This window comes from Sceloporus occidentalis, unplaced genomic scaffold (genome assembly GCF_023333645.1).
Source record: "Sceloporus occidentalis isolate IW3139 unplaced genomic scaffold, rSceOcc1.0.p SCAF_2, whole genome shotgun sequence".
Lineage (NCBI taxonomy): Eukaryota > Metazoa > Chordata > Lepidosauria > Squamata > Phrynosomatidae > Sceloporus > Sceloporus occidentalis.
In genome coordinates this window covers 173,302,183-173,320,549 of record NW_028316982.1, presented here as the reverse complement: position 1 = coordinate 173,320,549, position 18,367 = coordinate 173,302,183, and the positions used below count along the sequence as shown (strand labels likewise).

Genomic DNA, 18,367 nt, shown 5'->3' with positions numbered 1-18,367 from the left:
AAAAGAAACTGGAACATTAAAAACAGTGTGGCTTAGCTGTATTTTAAAATGTTTTTGTGTAAAAATACTATGTAATGCAGAGGTTTTTATTTACTTATTTTGGGATATTAATTTTTAACAAAATTGATTTCTGCTTTATATTAGAGATATCCATGGAACTCCAGGTTCAAAAGGATCAGGAAACATTCCTTTGCAAGACCAACACTTGGCACTTGCTATATTGCTAGAATTAGCTGTCCAGAGAGGCACACTAAGGTAAGCATGGGAAAACAGAATCTTTTTACAGTGTTATGACCGCATTCAGTCTTTATAACAGCATGGTTAAAATTATGTGTGTGTATTCCTTATAAAATAAAATAAAATTGAAAGGGCAATTAAGTAATATCTTTCCACATATTCAGCTGTGTTGATTCTTCTCCCCACCAGCCAAATGTTGTCTGCTGTTATGCTGTTGCTTCAACTCTGGGACAGTGGCACCCGGGAAACAGATAATGAACGATCAGCACAGGGAACTAGTGCCCCCCTCCTTCCTCTCCTGCAAAGATTCCAGAATATAATTTGTAATAAAGAGATGAACAATACTGAAGAAGAACTTCAGGTAGGTACATCTCTCATTAATAGTAAATTGTGGACTGCAGTTGCCCTTTATTATTACTTGTGTGACTCATGGGGCCTCAACTTGCCCCACCTTTGCCTTATTGCTTTCTTCCACTGCTTAGCTGAAGAACCATTGGGTGGCTAGGGGAACATATTGCTGTTTTGTTTCAGCCTCCTCAAACAGATTACTAATAGTATGGAGACCAGCAGTCTGCAACTCTCACCAGTCTCTTGATTTCAGCAGGCAGGGTGGGGAGGCCTAACCCTCTCCGTCCTTGTCTGATGAAATATGTCTGTGCAGCCCACTGCCTGCCTTTCTATGCATGTGGTCCTCAGGACCATAATTGATTCAGGCAGCACTTCAGCATTTCATTGATTCTGAGAATGTGCATCTTAACTTTACTTTAAATCAAAGTTATTGAATCCATTATAGGTAGCACTTTACATATATCTATAAATTCCCTGAAATTATTTGTGAACTTTGTGTACAAAGAAAATAAAGTAGGGTGAAGTGCAAACTGAGAGCATTTGGAAACATTGTTTCTCTTGACCAGGGAAAGGCATTAAATATGTATTCATGATCTATACTAGAGTGGGCAAAGTGCAGTTTCATGGGGCACTCCAAGAATGTTTGGTGGCCCCAGTAGTATTCCCCTCCCCCAGTGCCCTTTGGATGCATAATGGTATTTTCTCCATGTGTTTGTGCCTTCTTGGGTCACTGTACTGCCAGGCAAAGATTTTTAAAGAGAGGAGCCAAATAGGAAGTGACGTTTGGTTACTTCTAGTTGTTAAAAAAGAATTAATTTTATTGGAGGGGTGCAATGGAGGTTGGAGCTTTCCAAGGTCTCATGGGTGTTAGTGTGACTCCCAAGCTTCCAATATTTGCCTGCATACATCAATTTTGTCCCAAGCAGGGTCCCCCCCCCCAAAAAAAAACGTTTCATAAATGTTGGGGTTTCTTTAACAGTGGGAATTAATATACAATTTAAAACTCATTAAGTTATATAACGGCTCTTGAAAGCTTTAATAGTAAGCTTAGAAAGCTTTAATAGAAAACTTTAATTAGGTGATCACCCATTATTTCAACAAAAATCACATTGAGGCAACTCTTTAAATGTTGCATAGTTTAAGAGAAATACTTTAAAAGCTCTTAATTTTTATTTTAGATGCTGTCTTACCCATTAAGTCCAAATGAAAACTTCCTACGGTATCTGATACTGCCACAGGACAATGAACTAGCAATTGATTTAAGGCAAACAGCAGTTGTGATTATGGCTCACCTAGATCGACTAGCCACTCCCTGTATGCCTCCCCAATGCAGCTCTCCAACATCACATAAGGTAATGTGCATATGCTATCCAGTAAAAAGGTTTTATTGATAGATTAATCAACAGTTAATGGAAAAATTTTAAGCAATTTAAAATTGAGAGAGGGGTGGAGCTGGAGAGTTGTTTCAGCCCATGCAAATGTATACAGTCTAGCCCAGTATAATGTTTGACATTGGACAACGGTTCCTATGCTGCACAACAAATTGCTTTAGACTCCTCAATTTCAGCAGGCAGACTGTCATGCACTTTGGAAGGCCTAGTGAATTTATTTTTCTAGTGGTGAGCATGCTGCAATTGAAACAACTGACTTTCTGGAGATGCATGGGGAAAGTGATGAGATGAAAAACTGCAACTGGAAGAGAAGACTTGGTGTCCCTTGAGTGTGAACTGGAGATGTGCCTGTTTATCGTCTGGATCCTTCTCACTATAATTGGGCAAAATGAACAAATATGAATGAAGGTCTTGATACAGATGCAAATTCTAGAATAAATTCATTGAATCAGTGGGGTTTACATAAATGTTGACTCATCATTCAACAGCTGATTCAATTATTCTGTTCTGGTTGGGACTAGCAATTGGCTGAAAATGGCCTAAAACTGCTAAAGGTACCAGATCCTGTCTGATCTTGGAAGCTAAGTAGGGTCAGCCCTGGTTGGTTAGTACTTGAATGAGAGAGTGCCAACGAAAACCAGGTGCTATTGGCTATATTTCAGAAGAAGAAACTGCTTTAAAAAGCCCCATGAAATTAATGGTGGTTGCCATAAGTCAACAGGTTATTTGAAGGCACGTGTGCATGCCTACACACACATGCACAGAGTTGCAACCAAACTTTTGAACGTGTTTAAATGTAGTATTGAGGGAGTAAACTACTATTGAAAGACATGTTTAAAACAAATACTGATATAGGAAAGTAAGTCTGACCTTTCTGACTGTTGTACCTCCACGTAGTGATGAGAAGTTGTTGTCTCATTTCTCTTGCTCTGTTTTGGATGCATATATCTGATGCTAAACGAAAATTGGTTGAGCTAATGTAATTGTTAATAAGTAATCCTAATACATTCTAAATTAAGGTATTAAATGTTATTTTTTGAAACAATGAATTGCCTTTCAGGGTTCTTTGCAAGAGGTCATAGCATGGGGTTTAATTGGATGGAAATATTATGCCAATGTGAGTGGTCCAGTTCAGTGTGAAGGACTTGCCAATTTTGGAGTTACACAGATTGCTTGTGCAGAGAAGCGTTTTTTAATTTTATCTAGAAATGGACGTGTTTACACACAAGCATACAATAGTGACACACTGGTAGGTGGCTTCTCCTAACTTCCTAATGTATTCTTAGTAATGTATAACTAATGTCTGATATCTTCTGCTAAATTAGTGTTTCTGTAAAAGAGGTGTGGTTTCAATAGGAAAACCAGCATCTCTGTTTTTTTAATGAGATGTTCAATTGTTACCTTTGTAACTGGTTTTAAGAAAAAAATGTTATAAAGTTGTTCTTGTCAAATAGAGCTGTTTGGAGTCTTCTGTTAGTAAGGACAAGCTATATGTGACTTGAAAGAGCTGATTACACATCTGTTTTTTTTCTAGTCTTAAAATCAGATGTTTGGAATTAATATTGAATTGGGGACTGAGGAGTGGATTAATATTTCCCATCCATTCTGGTTTCCTGATTAGTTCTTCACCTGCCAGGAACTTACTCTTTAGCTTTGAAAGGGAGAAGGAGAGACAAAATATTGTAATTATTTATTTTGTCATCAGCAGCTTATTTAAGATTTGTATAGGAGAGAAAACATTTACTGTATATACTCGACTATAAGTTGACCTCATGTACAATTCGAGGAAAGCTTTTGGGGCCAAAATTATGGATTTTGATATGACCCATGGATAAGTCGAGGGTAAAACTTAGGGGCATGTACCAAAGGATGTAAAGGATGATGCAGAGGAAAATGATGCCAAAGAACTTAGAAAATTCTGACAGGCATAACTGTTTGTGCTCATCCTAAAGACTGGAAGGATGAGAGTAGAGGGGATCCATGCTTCTTTTTGGTGCTCCCAGGATGGACTAACTCTTGCCATCAGAGAAAGGGGATGGCTACACACACACACACAAACACACACACACACACGAGTTAAAGTACAGTACTTACATTGACCCATGGATAAGTCGACCCAGGTTTTTTTGGGTCAATTTTTTGACTAAAATATCTAGACTTATACATGAGTAAATACAGTAACTCTGCCTTGCTAAATTAACCAATCCATTGTGACATTTGGACAGATTTTAAATTTTTATAAAATCAGTTGAGCTGATCATGGCTTTCCCTCATTGTCTGCTGTTTGGACTTTGGAGTTTTAAATAAACATTTTGAGTGAAAAGGTTTTAGCTATTGAGACTTTTTGTGACACCAGTTTTATTGAAGCTCTTTTGCTTTGTCCAGACATAACAATAATTTCTCTGTACAAGATCTATTTCTCCATTTTGCAGCAAAGCTTATTGTAAAACTGTTTGTGTGTTCAACATAGGGACCACAACTGGTGCAGAGTCTTGCTTCACGAAACATTATCAAGATTGCAGCACATTCTGATGGCCACCACTACCTTGCTCTGGCAGCAACTGGAGAAGTTTTCTCTTGGGGATGTGGAGATGGTGGGCGACTGGGCCATGGAGATACTGTGTAAGTGTCCTAGAACACCAGTTACAATCAGCCTGACAGTTAAATGCTTCCTCCTCCCACTAGATATCAAGACTAGAATTATGTAATGGGTGTTCTGTAAGGGCCAACTGCAGTGGAAGCCTATTTTGGAAGTCTCAAAATACTATTTTGTTTTTACAGTGTTTATTTGCACAGTGAAATCAAATAAAATAGGGCGCCTTATTCTGACTTTGCTATGAAGATTTTAAACTTGCATGATTTACTTTGCTATTTTTGTGTACCTTCCAGTTTTATTTTATATTCAACATGCTAAATGGAAAGTTGTGTTTCTGCCTTGTAATTCTGATGCACGTTGATCTATTATGGGGTCAACAGGATGCCTACGTGCAGTCCACCTAAGTAATCTACTTTCTGTCAAAAGAGGCAGTAGCCTAGAAGTCAGTTAGCCAATGCTGAAGTTACCCTAATAATTGGTGCCTGATGGAATACAAGCACTTAAATGAGAGAGAGAGAGAGAGAGAGAGAGAGAGAGAAATGAATTCTTTTTGACACTCATCCATCCTGTTGCAAAGTTCTGCACCAATAGTGTGATGGTTGTATCATGAAGAAACAAAATATTTGTTTTAAAGAAGAAAATATTCGGTAAATAGAATTATTTGCTCTGGTTTGGAGGGGCATAAGACAAGAAGTATCAACAAGTCTCTTGGTAGGCTTCTTCCTTGTCTTGAAATCTTGGCTTTTAAAAAAGTGTTTATTTACTTAAGTAGCTGGCATTACATACATGTTGTGTACTTAATATAGCCCTACAATACTATTTATGTGGCCAATTAATTCTTCTCACTTTACGTGGTCTTGGTCCACACTCCACTCCCTACCTCTGTAGACCTTTAGAAGAACCGAAGATGATTTCTGCTTTGTCCGGGAAACAGGCTGGAAAACATGTTGTGCATATTGCATGTGGAAGTACCTATAGTGCTGCAATCACTGCTGAAGGAGAGTTGTACACATGGGGTCGAGGGAACTATGGCAGACTGGGTCATGGTATGTTTATGTTAGTTCCTTTAGCTTTTAAGCTATGAAATTGCAATGTTGAAATCTGTCAGTTTGACTATAGGCATCTTATTTTTGTTTTGTTTTGAAGGTTCCAGTGAAGATCAGACAATCCCTGTGTTGGTCACTGGCCTGAAAGGATTGAAGGTTATTGATGTATCTTGTGGAAGTGGTGATGCTCAGACGCTTGCAGTGACTGAGAATGGTTAGTGAAACAACCAGCAAAATTACAGTCTGCTAGTTTCAGTTCCATTAGAATAATTGTGGGCTTGTGTTTTTATGTTTACTGCTTCCCTTTGTATTATTATACTAAGTTGAACAATTTTTAATTCCATCTTTCAAAAGAATTCATAGAATTCCTTTTTGGCCACAAGAACCACCTATCAGCCCCTTAGAAGCAACAAATGCTCAGTAAACAACAACTTCTTCTTCTTCTTCGTCTTCTTCTTCTTCGTCTTCTTAAGCCTTATTTATATAGTATTGTAAATTTACCCAGTGCTGTACATACAGTCACATAAAATAGACAAAATAAATCTGCCTATGGCATACATTCTACAAAAATAATTAAATATACATGTTAACATTCAATAAAACAAGGCAGACAACAAATTAAATTAACATTAGATAACAATCATGTAATGCCTGGGGAGGCTTCCCTGAATGGTATAGTCTTTAACTCAGTTTTGAAGCTGGTTAAAGAGGTGATGACCTGTGCTTGTGGGGGAAGGAGGTTCCAGGAGTGAGGGGCAGCAAGTGAAAAGGGGTGGATCTGGGCCGGGGCAGTGAAAATCCTTGGCTGGGACAGCAGACCTTGACTACCAGAACAGAGGGCACGAGTGGGAAAGTAAAGAGAAAGAAGCTCTGATTACTAAGGAGGGACTAATCTAATCTAATTTCTCTGATGTATGATTTCTCAAATTGTGGTGCTGCTGTGGTCCTCTCCCTTGCAGTGGTAGCATGAAAGAGGGCCTTTGAGAACACAGGAAGGGCAGATTCATATACAAGAAGACAGGGAGCATAAATGTGTTTCCTAGTGTAAAAGTGATGTGTGAACTTAATTCAGTGTTCAAGCAGTTTGGTGAATAAAAAGAAGGAAAGGAGGGAGAAAGAGAGGGAAAACGGAATGTAGCTTTTTAAACAATTTTTGCATGATCTTTTGTGGATGTAAGGCCACTTCTTTGATGATGTGGGTTTATAGCCATGAAAGCTCATAGAAAAATACAAACCTGTTAGTATTAAAGATGCTACAACATTCCTTATTCCCCTCCCTACCTCCTTTTTATGTTGCAAGAGACTAACACAGCTACTTCTTTGAAATTTAATATTGTGTGTTTGTGTGTAGGATATGCTGGTTGTGGCTCAGATTTTGTTTAAGTACATTTAAAAAAATTCAGTCAGAAGAAAATTTGACTGAAATTATATTAATTCCTTGGTATTATATAATCAAATTCATTCTTTATCATGAAAAACTTTGACGCTTCCTTTCAAATTTCAAATCACAAAAAATTGCATTATAAATATTAAAATTTTCCTTGTGATAGGCTACTTGTAAATGATTTCTTTTTTGCTTTTAATTTTTTTCTGTAATTTTGTTTTGTAGTAGTCTGTTGTCTAAACATAAAAATGCTACGTTGCTCCCATTATTATTACTAATGAGACCTACTTTTCCAGGTCAAGTATGGTCTTGGGGTGATGGAGATTATGGGAAGTTAGGAAGAGGTGGCAGTGATGGTTGCAAAACTCCCAAGCTGATAGAAAAGCTCCAGGACTTGGATGTTGTTAAAGTACGCTGTGGGAGCCAGTTTTCAGTTGCTCTAACAAAAGACGGGCAAGTCTACTCTTGGGGAAAGGGTGACAATCAGAGGCTTGGGCATGGAACAGAAGAACATGTTCGATATCCCAAACTGCTAGAAGGTTTGCAAGGTATGTAAAGACTTTTATACTTTAGAAAAAAATATCTGTCATGGGTAAATGAATGAAAATGATTATTAGCTTATAGAAGATGAAATCATGCTGATGAAGAATGAGTATGACATCAGATAAATCCTTTGTACAGTCTTTTAAAGTTCTTTGAGAGTGTCAAGAAGTAAGTGAATTCAGTGGATACTGTTAATTTGTGAATTTCAAAAAGTTTTTTACAGAGGCCCTTATCGTAGGCTCCAGAACATGTTTAGCAGTCCTGTGATGATAAAGAGAGGTCCTCTTATAGATTAAAGAACAAAGCAAAAAGTAGAAATGAATAGACAACTCTAGAATTCAATGGCTATAAACATTGTAATCCTTATGGGTGTTTCTTTAGAAAAAAGTGAGTGTAGAACTGGATAAAATAGCATGGAACAAAGGTGTGCTACTACCAAAGGTTGGGGATTTCTCCTGAATTTTCTTGTATAATTTTTGGATTTTTTTTCATTCAAATTTTCCTTTGTGACCTTCAAAGTTGATTTCCTCTTTAAAATAGGAATCTTGTGATCCTAAAATAGCCCTGTAGGAAGGGACATGGCAAAGAGAAAAATTTTTTTTCCAGAAGAAGTTTGGCCCTGGGGGCCTCAGAAATGGTTTTAAGGGCCTGCATTTCCCCCAAATTTGGTGTGGAAAATGCATAGAGGGAGATTCTTCTTTTTTCTCTTTTTCTCTTAGAACCTAGAGTCATCCAGTGAAGCTATGAAAGAAGGAATTGAGATTGACAAACAGTGATTCATCACACAGTACATAGTTAAACTAGGTACAGTGGGCCTTTCCTTTATGCGGGGATCTGTTCCGGACCACCCCCCTGCATAAGGGAAATTCCACGTATGCTGGAGCTCCATTAGAAGGAATGGGGCTCATGCCCGTGGTGCGGTGCGGGATGCATGCTGCGGGCATGCCCCATTACTTCTTCTGGGGCATGCCAAAACTTTTTCCAGCACAGCTTCCAGTGTATGCTGGAAGCAGCATAAGGTGCACCCGTGTATGACGTGGGCACACTGTATTTATTACTGGAAGATACGGTGAGGATTAAAATCTTAGATGGCTTTTAAAAGAGTTAGATCAATTCATGGAGAATAAATGTATCAATGGCTGCCAGTCATGGTTGCTGTATGCTATCGCCAGGATCAGAGGTAACCAGCCTTTTAGTACCAGTTACTGGGAAACAGAAGTGGTAGAGTGTTCATGTCCTCCTTGTGGGCTTCCCATAGGCAACTGATTGGCCACTGTAGGAAACAGTGGTTGGTTAGTTAAGCCTTTGCCCATTCTCCTAGTGCTCTTTTTATGATAAATATTTAAGATTTCTAAAAAGCAAAACCTGGAGCCCCTGGTTCAAATGGGAACAGTCTTAATGGTCTTTTGTTACACTTTTCAAGATATATTTCATATACTTATGAAAATTTCACTTACTATGAAACTGTTTTTTAAGAACAGTTAAAATTAATTGTTCTCCTTTAATCTGGTTTTTGTAAAGAGTTGTAACCTTGACCATTCCCTTCATCATTTTGTGTTTTTTTCCCCCCAAGGGAAAAAAGTGATAGATGTAGCAGCTGGATCTACTCACTGTTTAGCCCTCACAGAAGATAGTGAAGTGTACAGCTGGGGAAGCAATGATCAATGCCAGCATTTTGACACACTGAGGATCACCAAACCTGAGCCTACTGCTCTTCCTGGATTAGATTCTAAGCATATTGTTGGCATTGCTTGTGGGCCAGCCCAGGTAGGTTTCTATGTTTTTCACACTATTTTCTGCATGGTTTCAGAATGCAAGAAATAATACATAATGCCATCATTATGTGACATGACCATGTTTCTTATATCTCTTTAATATTATATATTCTAACTTATCAATTTTGTCTTTGAATCTTGTTTGTATATCTATTCTATGTGTCATATCTCTAATGTCTCATATTTTTCTTATGTGTCATATTTCTCCTCCTCTCTTTGATTTTTTATTAGTTCTGATTTATATTCAGAATACTTGTTAGCTTTTATTGTAAATTTGGACTGAAAGCCCAGATCATTTACTTAACATCATGGATGGCCAACAAAGATTAAAGTACATGGAGTACTGAGCTGTGTGGCCTATTCCCTCTGTGCATTACACAAAGCAGTTGTGTGAACCTGCAAGTCAGAGCAGCAGTTCTCTGCAGTCAAATTTTTATCTCTTCCTCTAAGCTGCTTTTTTCTTTATGGAGAAAATCTATGGGTATTGGTATATTTCCTTCTTTGAACAATGATGAGAGGCAGGAAATGATTGCTCTGAATTTCTGTCCATTGTTATCCTTTTCTTTTTTGCCTCAAGAACAAGCTGCACCAATAGGCTGAGTGTCATGTAGATGAACATGAGGCCTATATTTATTATATTTATTTGGAGTATTTATACCCAGCTCTTCAGCCACAAAGGCTCTCAGAGTGGCTTACAAATTGTTAATTAGGCAGTTCTTTGCCCTCAGGCTTTACAGTCTAAAACAGGGGTTCCCAACCTGGGAGTTGCGACCCCTTTGGTTGGGCTGCCTCCTCCTTCCCCAAACAATGCCAGTGCCGTGCGGGGAAGGGGGCAGGGCTGCCTCCTCCTCCTCCTCCCTTTCCCCAAGCGATGCCAGCGCCGTGTGGGGAAGGGGCTGGAGCTGCCTCCTCCCTTTCCCTGAGCGATGCCAGCAGCGGCAATGCGCAGGGAAGGGGCCAGGGCCGCCTCCTCCCTTTCCCCGAGCGATGCCGGTGCATTGCACGGGGCAGGGGCCGGGGCCGCCTCTTCCTCCTCCCCTTCCCTGAGCGATACCGGCACTGGCGCCGACATTGCGCAGGGATGGGGACGGGATTGAGGGGTGAGGAAGAGGAGGTGGAGGCTGCTGGGGTCCATAGGCGGCTGGAAGTCCCACCCCTTCCTGTCCTCCCAACCAATCAGGGAGGCCGCCGGGCAAGACTTTCAGCTGCAATGGGGGTTGCGGATCAACAAAGGTTGGGAGCCGCTGGTCTAAAAAGACATGACACAGAAGGAGAAGGGAATGGCAGTGGGGAAGGTGATCAGACCTATAGACCTACCTAATACTTTTTTCCTTTTGAATTTCCCCCAAGCTATGTATATGGGTTACCTACCTTTGTGTTTGTATTTTTAGGATACAGTGCACCCATGTCATACGCGGGCGCCATTTATGCGGCTTTCAGCTTATGCTGAAAGTCCCACACCATTTCCTGAATGGTGCATGTGCTGCACCATGCTGTGAGCATGAGCCCCATTATTCTCAATAGGTCTCAAGCATAGGCAGAATTTGCCTTACGCGGCGGGGTCCGGAACGGATCCCTGCATAAGGCAAGGGACTACTGTATTTGGAAAACATATGTTATCAGGCTTGCAAAATTATCTAGTTCCTGGAAAGGCTGGCTAGGAAATGTCAAATTGTGACCTCAGACATGATTGGATTCTCCAGATTCAACCTGTACTAGAACTCACAAGCCCACAGTGAATCCCATTCTGGGAGAAAGGTGGGATATAAATCCTTGAAATAAATAAATAAATAAAATCTCTCCAGACATTTGCAAATGGGTGAATCCTAAACTATATCTTCCTCAGTAACTTTTTAGCTTTTCCTAAATACTTGCTTAAAGTTGTTAGTTGCTAGACAGAAATTATAGGAAGTTATACTTCTCAATAATATTTATGTCTAATTCTAAAATTATTTTCCTTTTTTCATGGTTAACAGATGTGTAACTTCTTGTACTTTCTTTTAGAGCTTTGCCTGGTCATCATGCTCAGAATGGTCCATTGGTTTACGTGTGCCTTTTGTGGTAGATGTTTGCCCAATGACATTTGAACAACTGGATCTTTTACTTAGACAAGTGACAGAAGGAATGGATGGCACATCTGACTGGCCACCTCCACAGGAGAAAGAATGTATGGCTGTGGCGACTCTGAACCTTCTAAGGCTACAGGTATCTAAAAAATCAGTAAGACAACACTCCAGGATGGAGGATGGTATTGGTTTATCTGTCTGTCTATCTAACTATCTAACTATCTATCTATCTATCTATCTATCTATCTATCTATCTATCTATCAGTGATTTCTGTTAACTGACATTAATTTCTTATGCATAGTATGTAATTGGTTAAATGCTTTGCAGTCCTAGGTCTAAAGCTAATGCAGAATTAACCAAGAAAAACAGCATAATCAGAGGATTCTGTTGGTTTGTCCGTAGCACAATAGCATAGGTGTAGTTGTGGTCCCACATGTGTTAGAAGACTGATGCCACTGCAAGGCTGGCTTTTATAGCTTTTATCTTTGCAACAGACTTCTGAAAGTGCAGTTGTTACTACCATTTTACTATGTGCAGATTGCACCTTGATGTGCAAGAAATCTTCATTTAGTTGAAATGTGAATTATTTTGCTTGATCCTAGATTTGCACAATTCAAGGCCAGAGCTGTTACCTTTCAAGGCTTTGTCCAAGTGCTTTGAGATACAGTGGATCCTCCCTATACGCGGGTTTGCCATATGCGTATTTGAGCATACGCGCATGGCAAACCCGGAAGTTGTTCCTAATGGCGGCGCGCGTGCACGTGCGCCGCCATTAGGAACAAAGTCCCTCTCCTCCCCTCCTCTTTCCCCTCCCTCCCTCTCTCCCTCCCTCCCTACCTAAACTAACCTACCTACCCTCCCTCCCTCCCTCCTTACCTGTGTTGCCGCGCCGCTGCTGTCGCCGCCGCCGCTGAAAGTGGCCCGGATGCAGCCTGGAGGTCTCTTGGCCTCCAGAAGCAGCACCCAGCCGTTTTGTGGCGGCGGAGGCCGAGGCCGCGAGGGAGAAGAGGCTTGGCCTCGTCCTCCTCGCAGCCTCGGTCTCCGCCACCGCAAAATGGCCGGCTGCTGCTTCTGGAGGCCAAGGGGCCTACAAGCTGCAGCCGGCTCTTTAAGAGAGGCGGCGACCAGGGAGGAGGAGGCCAGGCCCCGTTCTCCCTGGTCGCCGCCGCTCAGGAAGAGCCGGCTGCAGCCTGGAGGACAAGGGGCCCTTGTCCTCCAAGCTACAGCCGGCTCTTCCTCAGCGGTGGCGACCAGGAGGACAAGGCCAGGCCCCTTTCTCCTGGTCTCTGCCGCCGAAGGAGAGCCGGCTGGGCCTGGAGGCCCCTTGTCCTCGAGGCTGCAGCCGGCTCTTCCTCAGCGGCGGCGACCAGGGAGAACGGGGCCTGACCTCCTCCTCCCTGGTCGCCGCCTCTCTTAAAGAGCCGGCTGCAGCTTGGAGGACAAGGGCCACTTGTCCTCGAGGCTGCAGCCGGCTCTTTCTCAGCGGCGGCGACCAGGGAGAACGGGGCCTGACCTCCTCCTCCCTGGTCGCCGCCTCTCTTAAAGAGCCGGCTGCAGCTTGGAGGACAAGGGCCCCTTGTCCTCCAGGCTGCAGCCAGCTCTTCCTGAGCGGCAGCGACCAGGGAGAACGGGGCCTGGCCTCCTCCTCCCTGGTCGCCGCCTCTCTTAAAGAGCCGGCTGCAGCTTGTAGGCCCCTTGGCCTCCAGAAGCAGCAGCCGGCCATTTTGCGGTGGCGGAGACCGAGGCCGCGAGGAGGACGAGGCCAAGCCTCTTCTCCCTCGCGGCCTTGGCCTCCGCCGCCACAAAACGGCTGGGTGCTGCTTCTGGAGGCCAAGAGACCTCCAGGCTGCATCCGGGCCATTTTCAGCGGCGGCGGCGACAGCAGCGGCGCGGCGACACAGGTAAGGAGGGAGGGAGGGAGGGAGGGAGGGAAGGTAGGTTAGTTTAGGTAGGTAGGTAGGTGGGAGGGAGGGAGGGAGGGAGGGAGGTTAGGAAGGAGGGGAAAGAGGAAGGGGACTTTTCTGTCCAATGGCGGCGCACGTGCACGCGCGCCGCCATTGGACAGAATACTGCTTTGAGCATACGCGGATTTTGGTATATGCGGGGGGGTCCGGAATGGATCCCCCGCGTATACCGAAGATCCACTGTATAATGACAAGTTAGTACAGTGGACCCTTGTTATACGCTGGGGTTTGGTTACAAGATCCCCCATGTACAACAATATCTGTGGATGCTCAAGTGCCATTAAATATAATGACATAGCAAAATGATGTCCCTTTTAAAAATTGGAAAATCAAGGTTTGATATTTGATATTTATACTTTTTTTGAACGTTTTCAAACACAGGATGCTTGAATCCATGTATAAAAAATCCGTGTATAAGAAAGGCCGGCTGTAATTTACTTTTGTCCCGTGAAGTGAAAATGCTATACGGTTAGCCCTCCACATTTGTGGCTTTCACTTTTGCGGATTTGATTATTCACGGATTTGATTCATATGTTCTTTCTAGGAATCTCTTGGTCATCTATCACCAACTTTTGCCAGAAATTGTGCTGGACAATCTAAATTCTAGAGATTCTTAAAATACTTCTCTAGGCATTTGTAGGTCCTCCAGCACAATGCTATAGTCAACATCTGGTGGATGTGGACCATAGAGTTGTGTTGGATGACCTAGAAATTCCTAGAGAGGTATTCTTTCTGGGACAAAAAATAGTGTTTTTTAATTTTTGGTTTTTCCATCGTCATGGGGATCCTGCATCCGTAACCCCATCCAATGTGGAGGACCCACTGTACTTTAGAACTGTATGAAACTCGGACATTCTAGGCTTATATTCAATTTACTTATAAATTAATCTCTATGTGTTTGTCTTTCAGCTTCATGCTGCAATTAGTCATCAAGTAGACCCAGAATGTCTTGGTTTGGGATTAGGCAGTGTTTTACTCAACAGCTTGAAGCAGACGGTAGTGACTTTAGCAAGTAATGCTGGCGTGCTTAACACTGTGCAGTCAGCTGCCCAAGCAGTGCTGCAAAGTGGATGGTCTGTGTTGTTGCCAACAGCAGAGGAACGGGCCAGGGCTCTTTCAGCACTTTTACCCAGTGCAGGTATGGTTTTGTGTGAGAGGTAGATGGATGGGGGTGGATAGAAAAATATGTTGTGCATTTGGGTGTGTGACTGTGTGTTTATTGTGTTTCTAGTCGAGTAAGATGTTTTGTCAATTTTTAGTTTCAGGGAATGAAACAAATGTAAGTCCAGGTCGTAGATTTATGATTGATCTGCTGGTTGGAAGCTTGATGGCTGATGGAGGTCTGGAGTCTGCTCTGAATGCCGCTATCACTGCAGAAATCCAGGTATGCCTACTTTGTTCATATTATACATCAGTATATATTTTAAAACAAGATTACAATTGGCAGTGTGTTGTAATCCAGTTGGTTTTGAATAAACCATTTCTTGATTAATTTATTTTACAATTTCAGTATTAATCCTGAACAGCAGACTGAGTATTTATATTCTTTTAAAAGAAAAATAGAAAGTACATGTGTAATTATTTTCAGCAGTGGTGGACGGTTTGTACTTTTCCAGATGTTGCTGGGCTTCACTTGCTGTGATCATTCACTGTTGCCTTATGCTAAAAAGGATTGATGTGTATGTCCAGCCATGGCTGGAGGATCACAGGTTGCCCATCAACAAGGCATGCAGTATTTTGAATACCTGTGGTATGTGCTCATAGTTGAAACATATTTTTATAATCATTTTTATTTTATATATTCAAGAAGTAACTTTTCTGCTTCTAACCTTATCCCTTTTGTTTAAGAGGTTCTATTTCTTTCTTCTATGGAGGACGGTACTACATGGATCTTAAGATTTGAACATTAGACTGCCAGTGGTTTGACATGGAGGTGACTACTTAAAAGCTCACTATGTGAAATCCACAGTTGTTCCTCAGTAATTCCATTGTGGTAGTACTGTGAATGAGGAAATCTGATAAACTGGCTGGAGGTTTAGATGGTGTCGTAATTTGGAAGCGTGTGTACAGTATAGTGCTAACATAAGATTTGTGAGTGAGGTTGATAGTCAGGAGTGGTTTTTAGCAGTTTAGATTGATTCAGTGGCTGCATCCTTATTGAAAGAAAACTGACCTAGCCACAATGTCATATGCCTTAGTTATGTCCAGGCTAAGTTACTGTAGTGCCCTCTACAAGGGCCTGCCATTGAAGATTATTTACAACCCACAGCTGGTATAGAATGTGGCACCTATGTTGTTTGCAGGAACTAGATAATTGGATTGCATTATACAGGTGCCGTGTTGGTTGTTTTGGCTGCCTATACATTTGTGGGTCAAAGCTGGGGTTCTGTTCTTCGCTTGGAAAGCCCTAAATTAGGAGTGAGCAAATTGTGACCCTTCAGATGTAGGACTGCAATTCCCATCACCCATAGTCATATTAGTAATAGGGTTATCTCATTAACAATTCCCCAGTTTTCACACTACTCCTTCAAGGAGATTTGTATGCTCTTGTCATTTTTTTGTTTTGATAGTGTAGAACTTTTTCTGTTTGCAATTGATTAAATTACACTGTTCTAAAACAACCCCCTTGCTGCTGGTGTTTTGATATATAGCAGTTTTGTGATTTAACTATTCATTTTGTAATTGCATTTTCTTGTTTGCGATTGTGTTTCCCTGTCTGTGAGCTACCTTGGAAGGGCAAAATGTTCAAAGAGGTGGCTTAAACATTTTTTAAGCAAACACCTACTGAAACACCAGGAGTCCTGGTGACACAGTGGTTAAATGCTGGTAGTGCAGCAACTCACTCACAAACCACAAGGTTGTGAGTACAATCCCAGCCAGAGGCTCACGGTCGACTCAACCTAGCATCCTTCTGAGGTCACTAAAATGAGTACCCAGTTGTTGGGGGAAATTAGTTTACAGTTGTAAACTGCTTAGAGATTGCTTAGTGCAGTATGAAGCGACATATAAATGAAGCTGCTATTGCCATAAAGCCTAGAAAATTAGGATGTGTGATTGTTATTGGTTACTGCATTGTTGTGGTTGCAAGTTTGGCTTGCAAACAGAGGAAGTAGTTGGAAGTAGTGTGTGGTTACATTTTAGCTCCACTTCTCTTACTCTCCTGTACAGTTCTTCATGACTTTTAATAGTAATAAACCTGGATAGCACAGAGAAAATTCTGACTGTCCTAATCTGTTGTGTTCTTGAAAACTGATATCTGATACCTGTTTTCCTATTTATTAAAGCGAAGGCAGTGTGAAGCTGGAAGCTTTAAAACCACAGCTATATCTCTTTAGTCTAGGAAATGAAGATATCTAATGTGGTCTTTTCGACAAAACTTCCTTTTATTACACCCCACCTCCAAAGTCAATAGGAGTTGAGAAGCACAAGGTGGTACCAGTGCTAGTATAAGTATACATGGAGTTTCACATGTGAGATGAAAATTCATTGGTTCATGAATGGAAAGTCATGCCTGCTTCTTCGTGTGCTGGGATGTGGACTGTGTGGGCCACTAGGTGCTGATGGATGGCAGCTCTCATTATCTCACAGCATAAGCTAGGCTTGCTAGGGCTACTGGCAGTTGCAGTCCAGCAATACTTGGAAGACCACACATTCCTTATCTTTGGTATGAAGTGTAAGCTATTTTCTCTGTACAACATCCTGCCATATTCACCTTTGTTCCAATTAAATTGGTTCCAACTCTTCTTTGAACATACTGTATTCAGTTATTTATTCAATATCTTGGCACTGCTCGATCAGCAGATTAGCCTATTTAAAGGCCTACTGATTTAGTGCAGTCTTTATTGATTTCTGATTTATTAATCTGTGATTCTTCTATAATCTCCTGTGTGACCCTAATACTAGGGAATATCCATTGAAGACAGTAAAGGGAGCAGGAATACCAATAACACAGTTTTTCTTCATCAGACATTTGACATTTCATTGCTTTATCATTTTTAATGGCTTCACATTAAACTTTTCATTTTGTAGGATATAGAGGCAAAAAAAGAAGCCCAAAAAGAAAAAGAAATTGATGAACAGGAAGCAAATGCATCAACACTTCATAGGAATAGAACACCACTGGACAAAGACCTCATTAATACTGGGATCTATGAATCTGCAGGAAAACAAAGTTTACCTTTGGTTCAGCTGATCCAGCAGTTATTAAGGTAGGCTTTTTTATGCAAGGCTGCCCCAAAATGTTTGCCCCCTTTCCCCATTTTATTGTTGTTTTCATTTACTTCTGTTCTCTGTCATCCCTGATTCTTGTTCTTTGCCTACGTCTTGAGTTGTCACTCTACTGTAATAATTAAGACCCAACAGACACAGCTGGTAGAAACAGTAAGACAGAGGCTTACCTGTTAATATTGCTGCTTAAAAGTACATGTGGTAGCCTGCCATTTGAAATGGAAAACTTTAATGGACAGTTTCCTTCACCACTTCTCAGCTGCCTCTTGATACCGTAAGAATTTTCAGCAGCAGATTGTAATGTTCATGGAGGTTAATTCTTCTCAAAGAAAAATCTGCTGGTAGCAGACAAGTCCACCTAAAGTAGCTAATTGGCTCTGGTTCAGTGTGCTTTCATCTTCTAGTTAGTTATGTCTCCTACTGAAGGAGAAATTATATGAATACTGTATAAATAACATCTTTACCCCATACAGTGAGCTTTTGAATCCACTGGCGTTCAGTTCCTGGACTGGCTTATGGATGCCAAAACTGGTGGATGCTCAGTTCCCATTAAATACAAAGGCATAATAAAATGGTGTCCATTATATAAAATAGCAAAATCAAGGTTTGCTTTTTGGAATACATGCGCACGCGCACATACACGCACACACTATATATATGTGTGTGTGTATATATTCCAAACTCTGGATGTTTAAGTTTATAAATACAGAGCGCTGACTGTATTTCATTTTTTGCAGTGGCTTAGTTTTGTTCAACCTTTTTATTTCTTAACACATTGTTAAGAGAGAG

General features: G+C 41.2%; 1 protein-coding gene across 3 annotated transcripts in view; it reads left to right on the top strand.

Moving 5' to 3' along the window:
* LOC149319338 (E3 ubiquitin-protein ligase HERC2) overlaps positions 1 to 18,367 on the top strand; it is a 130,982-nt gene that overhangs the window by 25,071 nt on the left and 87,544 nt on the right. For all 3 annotated transcript variants that reach the window (XM_089511505.1, XM_089511504.1, XM_089511503.1), the window contains exons 8-20: positions 145 to 255; positions 427 to 598; positions 1,764 to 1,937; positions 3,037 to 3,225; positions 4,447 to 4,598; positions 5,461 to 5,618; positions 5,719 to 5,832; positions 7,299 to 7,550; positions 9,119 to 9,312; positions 11,325 to 11,525; positions 14,261 to 14,489; positions 14,611 to 14,735; positions 17,381 to 17,559. In XM_089511505.1, coding sequence (XP_089367631.1) covers positions 145 to 255; positions 427 to 598; positions 1,764 to 1,937; positions 3,037 to 3,225; positions 4,447 to 4,598; positions 5,461 to 5,618; positions 5,719 to 5,832; positions 7,299 to 7,550; positions 9,119 to 9,312; positions 11,325 to 11,525; positions 14,261 to 14,489; positions 14,611 to 14,735; positions 17,381 to 17,559 — 2,250 coding nt within the window. The remainder of the gene's footprint in view (positions 1 to 144; positions 256 to 426; positions 599 to 1,763; positions 1,938 to 3,036; positions 3,226 to 4,446; positions 4,599 to 5,460; positions 5,619 to 5,718; positions 5,833 to 7,298; positions 7,551 to 9,118; positions 9,313 to 11,324; positions 11,526 to 14,260; positions 14,490 to 14,610; positions 14,736 to 17,380; positions 17,560 to 18,367) is intronic.